Raw genomic sequence first — 15132 nt, forward strand, 5'->3', positions numbered from 1 at the left:
GGCTTATTTAACTTAGCATATTGTCCTCCAGGTTCATCCAGGTTGTTATAAATGGCAGAATTTCCTTCTTTTTTTTTTTTTTAAGGCTGGATAATTCCATTGTGTGTATGTGTGTATAATGTATCCAGCATATTTTCTTTATCTGTCCATCCATCAGTGGACACTTAGGCTACTGTGAATAATGCTGCAATAAACATGAAGGTGCAAATAGCTCTTCAAGATTTCATTTTCTTTGGACAGATACCCAGAAGTGGAATTGCTGGATCATATGGTTGTTCTATTTTTAATTTTTTGAGGAACCTCCATACTGTTTCCATAATGTCAGCTTGGATCTTAATCAAAGTCCGTGGCTTGGAGTCCATTCTTTGCATGTCTGACTTACTTTTTTCCTTTAGTTAAAAAAAAAAAATAAATGGGGGAAAGGATTAAATGTCTCCCTGGAGGTGTGGGCGTGAAGGATAATGCAATGGTGTACTGGCTAAATTAACTTATTTCCATTCTATGAAAAATTTAAGTATTAATGATTCTCTTTGAAAATCCTCAGAGGAATGTTTTCTCATGGAACTCCTAAGAAAAACAATCTGTTTATTTATGTTCCCACCTTAATTTTAACTTCTTTCTTAAGAGATTTTTTTTCCCCCTGAAGTGTTTTATGTTGGGTCATTCCGAAATGGATTATGGATGAAGAATGAGGCCACTCTAGGGTTCCGAGTTAAGTAGCTTTAAGAAGAAAAGCTTTCAATACTTGTTGCTCATGGTCAGAAGCCAGTAAAATGAGGCTGGGAATCACCCAGCAGGTCAACAAGTGTTTGGCCCCCACCTCGTGTCAAGGCTCTTTCTTCTAGAAAGGAGGAAGTCTTCGGGGCCTCCAGATCAACAAATACCAGTTGAACCTAATTGAGTTTGAAATAATAACTTTACTTTTGGAAAACGGAAGAAGTTCACATTTCTGAACAGTGGATTCATTGGCTTCCAGAGAACCATAGCTATGGACTTGGACTTCCTTTCATTTTGATTAAGTACATGTCTGCCTATCGTTTTGAGTTTATCTAGGTCTTTTGGAATTTGCATACCCCCAGAACCACTCCCTTCCACTCGGGCTGGCCATTGGGTTGGTGGGCTGGCTTTGTCAGCTGTGTGTTCCTCCCTCCAGGGCAGGGATACATGACTGAAAATAGCACTTGTCGTAAGCCCAGCCCGGGTAGCACCTTCATGTATTGCAAACTGGTTCTCCTTTAATCTCCTCCATGGGCTGGGCATTCGACTGCAGTTTTTAACCCGATCCCGAATTTCAAGTCTGTGTCTCCTTACTAACCTTGTAAACCAAGGGCTTTTAAGTGAACTGGCGGTGGGGGGGGCAATATGGTTTTATTCTCTGCTTCCGGTTTGCAGCCTACGGTCAGTGGAATGCATAACCTTCCATTTCTGTCTTTCAAAACTCAACCTGATTGATTGCTTTTGTGTTTTTCCACTGAAGCTGAATCATCTCTAGTTAGGTCAAGCATCAGCGAGGTTAATCATCTCCAGTTAGCTGGTTTTCTTCTGAGACCAGAATCATGACGTTTTTGTTATCTGAGCATCTTGCTACTTAACATGTGATCCAAAGCCTGGCACTGGCCTTACGTGGAGCTCATTAGACAGACAGATCCCAGGCCCCAGCCTCACCACTGAATCTGCATTTTAATAAAATCTCCAGCTGATTCATATGTACGTCCAAATGTGAGACGCCCTCACTGAGCATGTCTTAAGATTTTCTTTTTGTCAAGATGTAAAGGGACACATTTAATGGAAATTTTTGGCAATTTTTTCTCACGTTTTTTACAAGACATTTCAAACATACAGCAGGATGGAAAGAGTTCTACAGTGCGCTCCCATAGACTGTCCACCTAGTGTCTACCATTAACTTCATATGTATTTATATATATTTAACTTTATAACTTTATATATATTTTTACTGTCCTTCCCCCCCCTCCCCAAATTAGTTTTCTATCAAGAATTTTATGTAGAAATGTTTGTTTACAGCATGTCTTGGTGATAAGGGTCTCATCCTTTCTTTTAGAATCCTCAACGGGTTTGATAAGGTCACAGTTAGTTTGGGAATTTCTTGCGAATCAGAGGAGCGCGGTGGGATGGAGGTGGCGGGAGCACTGGGACTTCAGAGTCCGGTGCTGGTCCTTGCCCCCTGCAGAACACGGGGCCTCGCTGCGCTCACGTATACAGTGAGCCAGCAGAGACAGATGATCTCCAGTGTCGCTTCCACCCCTGTGATTAGGTGGCTATGGCAAATATTATAAGCATCGGTATTTCTCAGGTGGAGAAACTGATGAACCCGTTAAATATTTGAATAAGAAGGAAAACATCTGTTGGCGTGGAAAAGTGATTATTTCCTAAGCTACTGAGTAAAACACAGCTGCACTGGCAGTTTTAACTCTGTTTTCTTGTCAATTTTTGTTCTTTCAGGAAACCTTACAGACACATGAAGCCTTCAACCATCTGGGACTCAGAAACTCGACTGGGGCCGACTGTGGCTTCCAGAACATCCAGGTGTTCTGCAGATGTGAGCATTTATCCTGCACTCGCCAGCTGGAGTCCCGAACAGATGCAAGGCTTGTGCTCCGGCTCCCGCATCCCTGAGCACAGAAGGGACGTCTTGTAAGTGGCCAAAGAGCAGCTGCTGACACTGATGTCTGAGTAACGCGCACAGCCGGTCATCTTACAGAGCTGCAGTGGAGAAAGCCAAGTTCAGGGTTGCAAATTTGCTGACTCTCTCGAATTAGGATTCCAGATGGGGGCCTTGTTTCTGTAGCCCCACCATCCCTCTAGACACTGCCTCCACCACCAGCACCACCACGATCACCGTTGCAAACCCCACCACTGCTCGCCAGGACTCCCTGAGTTGAAAGTGAGCAGAAGGGAACTCTTGGAAAAGTTTCTGGCTGTGGCCCGCCATCACTCCTCCCCTTATCACCATGGCCTGGCTTTTCCTAAAGGTTTTGTTGGTGGGGGTGAGTTTCCTGGGATGTCTTTATCCTCTTGTGGATTTTTGCTTCAGTGGGGACACAAAACGCCAGAGACCGAATTTCATCATCATTTTGGCAGATGACGTGGGGTGGGGTGACCTGGGAGCTAACTGGGCAGAAACGAAGGACACTGACAACCTTGATAAGATGGCCGCAGAAGGAATGAGGTGAGTCCTGAGGATGCCAAGCCAGCATCTCTTTGGATGTCTTACCCTGACTCTCAGGGAGGGAGAGGGCAGCACAAAGCACTTATAGAGTAATTGATGGGGGCATGTTGATTTAATTAATTGGTTGATGAATTTGGTTTGAAGCCAGTAGAGCATCATGAAGAAATCCATCCATCCATCCACCCATCCACCCATCCATCCATCCTTCCGTCCGTCCATCCATCCATCCAATATCACCTATTTTGTGTGTGGGGTTGTGCGCGAATGTGTACTGGGAGCGAGGAACACAAAGGCGAACAAGATAAAAATCCTTGCCCTCAAGGTCTGGTAGTGGAGATAGAATGAAAGGAAAGGACAGATTACAATCTAGCACATGAGCCTGCACCAGGAATTTCTGGAGTCTGTGGGGAGGGCGTGGACCTCAGCCTAGGGGTTCAAGGGTGAAGGTGACCTTTGAAGAGCGACTGGAAGTCAGTGGGGTGCACTGAGGTCAGACAGGCTTGTCTGTGAGCAGACAGGACGTACTGGACCATTTAAGGCACACTTAACTCTAAGGGACCACAAAAGTAGAAGGCGTGTGTATCTGAGCCGGGCCAAGTGTTTATACGTTTGTTTGCTCCAGGGCCTAGCCCCGTTCCCTGCTTAGATTGAGAGCAAGTGCCAGCTTTCAGACTTTTGGGGTTTCTACTTGGGCTGACGCTGATCTGATGGATCTGCTCCGATACCGTCTGCCTGGGGTGAATCCCTCCATTTGGCTCAGTGGAGTCATTCTAGGTACCTGGCTGGGACAGTACGTGCAACATCTGGGTTTCAGCCACTTGCATCCTCAAGCTGGGAGCTTTCACGTGAGGTATAGACCCGTGGGGTTCCTGCATCTGGTCTCTCTCACTTCAGTCCATCCTCCTCACCTTGGCCAAGGTGAACTTTCTAGAAACACTCCTCTGCTTCCCACACTTCAAAGGCGTGTTGTGACCTTAAGGATAAAACCCAAACTCCGGAGAGGATCTCATAAGACCAGCACGTCCTCCATACCGGTTCTCTGCATGGCCCCTTCCGTCTTACAGCTGTCCTCAGTTGGGGCCTCCCTCTGGGCCTCACCTGTGTGATTCGTTCTTTCTGGGGGCACTTTCCCCTGCTCCCATTGAATTAGCTTCTACTCACCATTTGCTTCCCAATTGCTCTTCAGGTCCTCAGGAATGCTGTCTTGGATGCCTCAGGTAGACTCAGCCATCACCTTTGCTGCTCTCCATGGTGACTGCTTAACCATCCGACCACCTGTGTTGGGTTAAAGAGCATCACCCCCAAATTCGTGTCTACCCAGAACCTCAGGATGTGACCTAATTTGGGGCTAGGGTCTTGGCAAAGGTAATTAAAGATCTCTGTGATATCATACTTGATTCAGAATGGGCCCTAAATCCAACAACTGGTGTCCTTAGAAGAAGAGGGGAGGACGCAGGGAGATACACAGAAGGGAGGGCGATGTGAAGATGAAGGCAGAGGGTGGGGTGATGTGTCTTCAAGCCAAGGATGGCCACAGGTTGCCGGCAACCCTAAGAAGCCAGGGGAGGCATGGAACAGAGCCTCCCTCTGAGCCTCCCAAAGGAACCAACCCTGCGAACATCATGATACCAGACGTCTTGCCTCCTGAATTGTGAGCAAATACCCTCCTATCATTCTAAGCCTTCGAGTTTGTAGTGACGTGTTATGGCAGCCGTGGGAAGTTCTGCACCGCCCTCCTAGCACTGGGCTTCAGGAAGAAAAATGCCTAGTCTCTTCCTCCAGCACAGTGCCTGGTGGCCAGTAGGCAGTTCCGAAATATTTGCTCATTGATGGATGGGCTTCAGGAGTTCAGGAGGCCTTGAAATTTTACAGATCAGAGGATTTATTCCCCCGTGGGGAGAGAGCTGATGCATGGCACTTACCAGATGCTCAAAGGGAACTGGGTTGCCAAATGCTGAAGAACTTCTGCTTTGAGTGTCAAGTGGGTTTGTGGGGAACTATCTGGCCCGTTATTGAAACTGAGATTCGAGGGGCCTCAGCCTCATCTTCCCAGCTGTCCCCACGGGGGGGTGCGCACCCCGAGCAGGAGGGGCCTCTTGGGGACCAGGTGCAAACACAGTTGGGTGGGCTCTCCTATTTTTCCCTCCCATCAATGACAAGATTCTCTCTGTCTGAGCCTTGTGACAGGGGCCAGGCGGTGGCCCTCTGGCCCGATGTCGACGGCTTTTCACTGTGTTCTTTGTTGACAGGAAGGCAGGCTTCCTGTGAGGCCAGGGATTGATTCATCGCGGCTTTTCCCTCTGCCGACTCACTGCCAGTGGGGAACCATGACTTTCAGACCAGAGGGCTTGTTGCCAAACACGGTCCAAGGGTGACTTGAGAAAGTCTCTTTTCTGTTGTCTCTCTTGGATTAGGATGGCCCAGGATGGCCGCCACCAATCACTACAAATGAGGTGGCCTACATAAAAAAAAAGGGTGAAATGATGTCATTTGCAGCAACACGAATGGACCTAGAGATGATCACACTAAGGGAAGTTAGACAGACAAAGGAGGACGAATGTCATATGATATCACTTATATGTGGAATCTAAACAAATGATACAAATGACCTTATTTACAAAACAGAAACAGATTCACAGACATAGAAGACAGAATTATGGTTACCAAAGAGGGAAGAGGTGGGGAGGGATAAATTAGGAGTTTGGGATTAACGGATACACACTACTATTTATAAAGTAGGTAAGAAACAGGGACCTAATGTATAGCACAGGGAACTATATTCAATATTTTGTAATAACCGATAATGGAAAAGTACCTGAAAAAGTACACACACACACACACACACACACACACACACGTAGTATAACTGAATCACTTTGCTATATACCTGAAACTAACACAACATTGTAAATCAACTATACTCCAATAAAAAAAAAATTAAGTGGCTTAAAAGAGCACATTTTATCCTCTCACAGCTCAGAGGCTGGATGTCCTAAATCAAGGTGTCAGCAGGATTGGTTCCTTCTGGAAGTTCTCAGGGAGAATCCATTCCATGCCTCACTCCTAATTTCTGGTAGTTGCCGGCAATCCTTGGCCTCCTTTGGTTAGTAGCCTCACCCCTCCACCCTCTGCCTCCATTGTTAACATGCCTCCCCACCGCGTGTGTGTCTAAACTTCCCTCTTCTCAGGAGGACACTGATCATTGGCTTTTAAGGCCCATCTTAATCCAGTGTGACTTCACCTCCACTTGATTGCATTTGAAAAGATCCTATTTCCAAATAAGGTCACATTCACAGGTCCTGTGAAGGACTGGTGAAATCTGGAGAGACGTGAAATCTGGGGGGGACACGATTCAACCCAGAGCCATTAGCTATGCCACACTTGTCTTTGCCTCTGCTCTCAACATAGTCTGGAGCATGTGGCATATTAGGTGTTTATTGCCTTGAAGGTTAATTATCCTGCTTAAGAGGGTTGGCTCTGGAACCAGAGGGCTTGAGTTCAAACCCCAGCTCAACTGCTTTCCACCTGCGTGACCCTGGCCACGCCACCTCATTCCTCAGAGACTTGCTTTCCTCCCCTGTAGACGGGGACAATGGGAGCACCCACCCCATAGGATGCTGTGACGGTTTAGTGAAGTCATCCACATAAGCAGTTAGCACAGAGCCTGACACACAGTAGACATGGATAGATGTGAGCTATGGTTATTTTTGTTACTGTTCTCGGAAACAATATCCATGTGAATTGTCAGTGTGGGGGGAGGGTATGGCTCAGTGGTAGAGCAAATGCTTAGTTAGCATCCAGGAGGTTCTGGGTTCAGTCCCCAGTACCTCCATTAAAAAATAAAAAAGCAAAAAAGCCACAATGAATTGTCCGTGTGAATTGGCTGCTCTGCATATGGAAAGGTCTGAATGATAAATCATGGAAGGGGGAGTGGAGTCCGGGGTTGTATCGCAGTTAGTCTCTACGTGGACTGTGCACACAGGGCCAACACCTGTATTTGAATCAGCCCCACAGCTGCAGTAGTAACCAACCCATTCCCAGTGTTTGCAAGGTGCCAAGCTCTGGGCATCACCCCGTTTAATTCTTGCTGCCACCTGATGTTTCTCTTCTTTCACAGATGAGGAAATCAAGGTTGAGTCACTCGCCCAGAGTTAATGACTGGCTGAATCAACATTCTCTCATTCGAGAGCCTTATCTTTAATGGTTGGGAGGTAGAGGGGAATTTGCCAAGAGTGTCCTTCAAGGCCCAGGCTGGCTTTGCTGGTAAGAGGGAAGGAGGTGTTGAAGAGGTAGAGGTTAGAATCTCAATATTTCTCTTCCCTTTGGAGCGGACAGAGGAGTTCTGTGCTGTGCAGATGTAAGAGACAATCAGAGAAATGTGGGTTAGATGTCAACCGTTGATGTAACCATTGGACAGGAAGTTTGACAGGTAAAGAATGTGTGACTGCCAAACTTGCAGGTGCCTGCGGTCTTCCCCTGCCTGCTCTGGACTTCATCTCCAAGCCCCTCCCGTGCTCTTGATGGTGTACTTATTTCTGTTCCTCAAACACACTTTATTCTGCCTCAGGGCCCTTGCACTGCCTGTTCTGTCCCTCTTACTAGCAAGCTCTTCCCTCAGCTTCAAGTAGCTGGTCCCTTCTTATCCTTCCAGTCTCCGCTCCGATGTCACGTCCTTGAGGAGGACTGTCCTGAACACTGCTTTCCTTCACCAAGTGTCTCTGACCTTTTCTCCTGATTTATGACCTGTATCACCACTGACATGATCTTTCTTTACTTCTTTATTGCCTGGCTCTCACCCTGGAATGTCGGCTCCTTAGAGGAACAATCTGATCTATCTTGTTCCTGCCTCTAGTGCTTAAAACAATACCTGGCACATGGTAGGTGCTCAAAAAAATGTTTGTGCATGGATTCGGACTCCTGGGTCTAACCTTCTGGACATGCATAGGTGAGTTAATCCCAACATGGGATTTGAAAGCAGGCTGTCTGGATCCATCACTTACTAGCTCTGGGACACTGGGCTGGTTACTAAACTTTGCTGGGCCTCAGTCTGCTCATCTCTAAAATGGGATGGTAATGGCATCCTTGCGGGTCATTTTGAGGAGGAAATGAGTAAAGTTGCATGAGTTCCTAGCAAATAGTCATGCTTGGGAGGTGTTAGCTCTTAGTATTTCCCTGTGTCACTGGCTCTGCGGCTCTGCTCTCCCCCCGCCCCCTCCCCTGGCTGGAGAGTCATGCCTATTTGCTTAGCTTGTGTTCCAGAAGCACCTCGTTCTGTCGGGGCCAGACCCCCCCCATCCTTCCCCCAGCTTGGCCATGGAACTCAGCTGTCCTCTTGGAATCTGCTTAATTCTGCCCCTTCCCCAAGTCCCCAAGGTAGCACTTCCGCGTCTCTGTCACATTTCCCTTTTACTCCTCGGCCACCACCCACCCTCCTCCTTCTTCTTTTTGTTACTCTGACTATTGCAGATGCAATTTGCTAATGTTGTGGACAGAACGGGCACCATTCACAGAGTAACTGTGAGGTCATCATTGTTGCAGAAAGAAAAAAAAAAACAAAAATAAAGGAATCCTTGGGTGAAGAGAAGCAAAATTCTCAGCGTCTTGATTTCGATGTCCCTTTTCAGACTTTCTAAACTCTATTAGATGGAGATAAAACATGGACTGGGGCCCCAGACCCCACGCCTTGACCTCATTCATGGCAGCTCAGGTCTAAGAGCATCCACATCACACGTTATGGTGGAGAGGAACTGAGGCCCCGAGAGCAAGGAAGTGTTTTGACTGTTGCAGTCAGCCCTCTCACATGTGGGGACAGGCTATCTAGTTTGCCAGTTCATCACGTTAAATCATTTGGGATAATGATAGACAGTTTATTTGTGAAGAAAATGAAAGTGACCGCACCTCTTTATCGGGGGCATCCCATGTGGGGCTCCCTGGGGTGGCCCATGTGTGCACTGCGGGCTGCAAGACTCCTGCCCTTCTGTCAATAAGCTCATCAGCCAAGGGGTTTTGCCCTTGACCTCGAGAGCTGAGCTGTCGTTTGGCCAGTGTCCTGTGCAAATCTGAGCTGGGCAGGGCTGTTGAACCTTTGAAAGCTGAAAAATGATAGGGTAACCAGAAGAAAATCGAAATGTTGGAATTTCAGTGACGATGCCAGGGACTTAGTCATCCACTAAAATGTAAACTTTTCAAGCAATTAGAAAACTTGCAGTTACATGGTGGGCTAGAGGAGTGCATTGCTCCTACTTTCAAAAAGAGAAAAGGACAAATGCATTTCCTGGGCATCTCATCCAGCCTTCCAAGCGACCTGAACAGCGTCTGAATCTCTGTGAGAGCCCAGTGAATAACCTTGGTAAGGCAGCTCTGGTTTGGGTCTTGCCGGCAACACATCCATGGAAAGGCCAGTGCTGGTTCCACCTATGATGAGACGGAAAATCCTCGGGTTGAGAAGCAACTTGTGAAGTCTCCTGGCTGGGTGACTGGATTCAGGCATTGGCTTAAGATGTCCAAACTGGGGTGTGAGCACCTGATTGATGTCCTTGGAGAGAGAGAGAGGGGACGGTGACCAGTGACAGTGAGACAGCAGTAGTCCCAGCCAGCCCAACCCAGACACTGGCCCCTCACTTAAATGATTTGCCAGGCTGGCTCAGAAATGAAGCTGACAGTATATTGTTTCTTTTCTTTTTTAGTTTTATTTCTCCTTTTTCTTTCAGTTTTTTTGAGATATAATTGACATTCAGCACCATGTAAGTTTAAGGTGTACAGCGTAACAATCTGACCCACATCGTGAAATGATGAGCACGTTAAGTTGAATGAATATCCATCACCTCAAAGCTACAATGTTAAAAAAGTAGAAAAAAATGTGTTGAGAATGCTTAGTTACTCTCTTAACTTTCGCATATAACATACAGCATTGTTGTACAACCCTGTAAGAGGCTGTATGTTCTGATACACACAGAACATATGTATCCTGTTGTACATTACATCCCAGGTGTTATTTATCTTCCAACGGGAACTTTTGTACCTTTTGACCACCTTCCTTGAATTCCTCCTCACCCTCTCACTCCCCTCCTCGCCCCACTTTAGGTAACCACAAATCTGATCTCTTTTTCTGAGTTTGTTCTTAAAGCATAATTGACTTACAAGAGTATGAGAGTTCCTGGTACTCAACACAGTGATTTGATATTTCTGTACATGTGAAAATGATCATCATGGTAAGTCTAGTGACTGCATTCTTCACACTGTACGTTTCATACGGAGACTCATTTATTTTGTAGCCAGAAGTTTGTCCCTCTTAATTTCCCTCACCCATTTCACTCATCCGCTTTCCCCTTGGGCAGCAACCTATTTGCTCTCTGTGTCTAGGACTCTGTTTCTAGTTTATTATGTTCATTTGTTTTGTTTTTTAGATTCCACCTATAAGTGAAGTCATATAGCATTTGTCTTTGTCTGACTTACTTCACTAAGCTTAATACAGTCTGGGTCCACCTGTGTTGTTGCAAATGGCAAGATTTCATTCTCTCTGATGGCTGAGTAATATTCTACCATGTGTATATACCACATCTTTGTCCATTCGCCTATTGATGGACACTTAGGTTCCTTCCATATCTTGGCTGTGGTAAATAATGCTGCAATGAACGTAGAGGTGAAGTTGACAGTGTATTGTGAATACATTTACTTATGTAATTGACTTGTCATCTGTTAACGGTGCACCTTGATTTCTCCTCCTCCCTGCGTTACCCCTTCTCTGCCTTCAATTTAATTTTGAGTCAAGTCTGCACTGCACTGAGAGTTCTAGGCAGTGGCTTAGCTCGAAATCAGAGATCACTGTTCCCCCTGGAAGGTCAGAGGCTCCCAGGGGCTTCAGGCTGTTTCTAAAAAAGGGCCTCGGTGAGGAATGAATTGAGCTGTCCATTCAGCCAAACGCCTGGTGTGATTTCTTTTTTCAGAACTGGCTTTTTGCAAACACTCATCTGCTCTATTACCTCTCAGGCCTTTCTCAGCCATTCTGCCACCGTTGGGATTTTGCAGAAGGAAGATTGAAGCCGGGCTGCACTGGAAACTGCAGGGGATTGAGGTCTCATGGACACCCTGAGAGCAAGGCCAGAAAGAAATTTCCTGAATGAGACCCTCCCCCCACCAAGTAAACTCCTTCCAGCGTTCTCTCCCGCACCCCTGACCCCACACAGCAATTCAGGTTCAAGGTTGAGGACCCTCATCAGGGAGAAATCCTCTGGCCCTGTGACCTCTCCCATTAACTCGGGGCTGTTTGCTCTGGGAGGTCCCATTCTATCTTCCCCTTGTGAACTCTCAGCATCATGGGACAGGCAGTTTTATCTCTCTGTCCTTGGATAAGTAGGTCAAATAGACCTAAAAATCACGTAATGCCCACTTATTAACCAGGGCAAGGTGGAGTTTCAACCTTCACCATGTGGCTCTGTGTGGCAGACAGGGACAGGCAGGAACGTGACGATCTAGAATACAGCCAATCTTAGAGAAAAGGAACTGAAATATTAACCAGTGAGGCCTTGGTGCCAGCCTGCGTCACAACTGCAAGTTCAAAACAGCCTTTCCAGGGGCTATAATTTGCTCTGCTTTTAAGCGTCCCAACTACAGTCATTCAACAATGAATCTCTATTCAGGGTAGGTTTTGAGTCATGCTGGGAGACCCCAGCCGGCGCTGCCCTTAAGAGGCTTACAGCCTGGTGACAAATAAAGACAGGAAAACTGGCCCTTGGAATGCAGAAGGGTCCTGCGCTATGAGAGTGGGAACTCCTGATGCATCTCCCACCCCTTGGGTTTTTATCATCCGAGTTGGATGTAATTGACATCCTGGGGACAGAATTAGCACATGACTAATACACTGGTCACAGACAGGAATGAGAAAAGTCCTGCTGGGCTTCTCACCTTTTGGACGATGAAGCTCAGAGCGAGGAGCATGTTAAAAAGGGTGCTATGGGACTACAGGGAAAAAAAGGCCATTTCTCCAGAGGGAAGCTAAGAGGCACTCAATAAACTTTTCTGGTAGGACCTGAATGTCGAGCCCTAAAAGATGAGTAGGAATTAGCCAGATGAAGGGGTAGGAAAAGAGTGTTGTAGGCAAAGGGGAAGCATCAGCAAAGATCCAGAATTGAAAGTTGCCCATTCAACTCAACAGGTGTTCACAGAGGCGCCCCCTAGGTGTCTTACGTGCTGGGAATACACCATGATTCAATAAAAAACGCTAGCTCCTCTGGGGCTGGCTTGCATTCTATTGGCTGGGATAGGCTGGCTTGCATTCTATTGGCTGGGATAGGCTGGCTTGCATTCTATTGGCTGAGATAGGCTGGCTTGCATTCTATTGGCTGGGATACCAACAGTGCAGCTGGTGTGGGACGTCACGTGCATGGGGACCCCTGAGCACTGAAGGCTTCCAGCTGCATTTGAGATGATTGCTCCAGCTGACTAGGCATGGCCCACATTGGTGGCTGAGAGGGCAGGAGCCATATCGCAGGAACCTCCAGGATGGCTCAGTTCAGAGTGGTGGTAATGGGCAGAAGGGTCTGATCCAGGAGGCGCCGAGATGCCTGTGTGTGCATCTTATTTCAGTACTTTGTGTGTGTCCTTCCTTGAACGTGGTTGCGCACATATCCACGATGAGAGTGAAAAGGAAAGGGGAAACTTGCCAAGGGTCATATCAAACTCAGCTGCCAGCTGTTCTTTTTTGGAAAAAACAAGAGTATGAGTGGATGGATGGATGGGTAGATGGATGAATAAGCAAAACACACCAAGCTGGCTCTGTGCTGCCATGTTTGCTTGTAGTTTACAAAGGGCCTGCCTACTGGTTGTCTCAAGGATCCCACTTAACGTCCTTCCCATTTAGCAGAAGAGAATATGGAGGCTGAACTGAGCTGATTTGCCCAAGTCCTTCTTGAGCCTTTTTGCAGGTCTCACTAAACACCCCTCTCCCTCTAAGCTCAAAGGCCACAGCAAAGATTTCTGAAACCCATTTTCACCTCCAAGCCTTTAAATTATGAATGGAGCACGGATAGCTTTTATTCCAGTCACATAGCAATTTAGGGAGTTGCCACAGCAGGTCTCATCATCTATTTTAAATTCCTTGTAAATGAAGGCTGGACACGTTTAACTTCTCGATGTTATGTCTCTCCGGGGGCTTTGGAGGCAACGTTTCCAGAGCTAACGTTTCCTGATTCTAATACGCGTAATTTATGCAATGGCAAGTTGCTTTGGTTTCTGTCTGGCTGTGTCTTAATTTGAGTTGATTTTCCTGTTAACAGGCTGCTGTAACGTCTGGTTCTGTATTTCTAGGTTTGCCTTACAATGTAGTTTCAGACTTTAATTAGGACCCCTGTTGGTGAACTGGCCTGAGCCTGCCCAGATAGATTTGGGGAAAAACCAAAGAAGCTTTCCAAATAGCAAGACCATTTTATTGCTTATTAATTAGCCCCTGCCAAATGGAGACAGAGGCTGGGAGAGGGGGAAAGGTGACGTGGAGGTCAGTTCACTGAGCTGCGTGGGGTGTCGTTAAGGGGGGTGTGTGTGTGTGTGCATGTGTGTGTGTGTGTGTGTGTGTGTGGTGGGGGAAGGAGAGAGGTACAGTCAGGGCTGTCCAAAGACTTGGAAATAAAGGAAATCAGATTGTTTCTGAGAGTTAAGCTGTGAACTTTAACACGCAGTAGGGAAGGAATTGAGCCCTAAGAGCCTCAGCTTAAGCAATTATGTGGAAAAATACGAACATATTTTTTCTAGTCAAATGACCTGGGCCTCTCTTGTCAAGTTTTGTTTGTTCATTCACCAGATTTTGCTGGAGCGACCCTTCCCACCAAGGCTGTCTGCTTGGGGCTGGAGTTGCAACTCGAGGCCCCATCTCCTAGAACCTACAGTCTGGGGAGGAACTCAGAGTTACATCTTGCCATAGAAATGTGCTCTGGGCCGGGGGTGGGTATAGCTCCATGGCAGAGCCCATGCTTAGCACGTGAGGGGTCGTGGGTTCAATCCCCAGCTCCTCCATTGAAAAAAAAAAAACTGCTCTATCTCTTCCAAGTTGATGGCCTTACCATGTTGAAGGAGAGACCACACTCAGCACAGTTGTTAAAAACAGACAGGCAGGATTGCATCCAGGAAATGCAGTTTGGTCACTGTGGAGGCGTATGAGTCAGCTCGGGCTGCTATAACAAAAACAATAGAACCGGAGCCTTAAATGACAAACATTTATTTCTCACAGTTCTGGAGGCTCATCCAAGATCAGGGTGCCAGCTTGGTCAGGGTCTGCACAGGGTTTTCTTTCTGGCTGGCAGCATTCTGTCCTCACTTAACAGAGAGAAAGCTCTGGTCTCTTCCTCTTCTTATAAGGACACTGATCCCATCAATGGAGGCTCCACCCTCATGACCTCATCCAAACCTAATTACCTGCCAAAGGCCCATCCCCTTCCACATACCATCACACTGGGGGTAAGGGCTTGAACATAATGTATTTTTTCGAGGAAGCAATGTTTAGTCCAGAGGACCAGGCAAGAAGAAACGGTGGTCAGCAGCCTTTGAGCATTTCAGACCCACTGGCAAAGCTCAGTCCACAGTGAACAAAAGTCCCCTGAGCTGAGCACACAGGAGGACGTTTTCTGTGACCCATTTTAACTCCCTTTGTATTCATTAACTCCACACTCACGAAGACAGACTTTGGATTCTGATTTCCCGTGTCGTTCGTGTGCAGGAAGAGAACACATTGACCTTGCTGAACTCTGGTTCCTCTGCCTCTTCTCGGAAGTCAGTTGGGAAGTGGCATTCCGGTGTCTCTCACGGGCTCACATGGTCTGTGTGGATGTGAGTCAGGCTGTCAGGGTTGGCACCTCCAAGAGTGAGTCTCAGCCCAAGACCAGTGACTTAAAGTTAAGGTAGCTCCTTCTGTGCACTAGCCCGGCACCAGCCAGATTTCTCTCAAATGGAAGGGG

General features: G+C 47.0%; 1 protein-coding gene across 4 annotated transcripts in view; it reads left to right on the forward strand.

The window, feature by feature from the left end:
- Positions 1–15132, forward strand: part of ARSG (arylsulfatase G) — an 83675-nt gene that overhangs the window by 10970 nt on the left and 57573 nt on the right. For all 4 annotated transcript variants that reach the window (XM_072939465.1, XM_072939464.1, XM_072939466.1 and 1 more), the window contains exon 2: positions 2461–3187. In XM_072939465.1, coding sequence (XP_072795566.1) covers positions 2970–3187 — 218 coding nt within the window. In that variant the 5' untranslated portion in view covers positions 2461–2969. The remainder of the gene's footprint in view (positions 1–2460; positions 3188–15132) is intronic.

This window comes from Vicugna pacos, chromosome 16 (genome assembly GCF_048564905.1).
Source record: "Vicugna pacos chromosome 16, VicPac4, whole genome shotgun sequence".
Lineage (NCBI taxonomy): Eukaryota > Metazoa > Chordata > Mammalia > Artiodactyla > Camelidae > Vicugna > Vicugna pacos.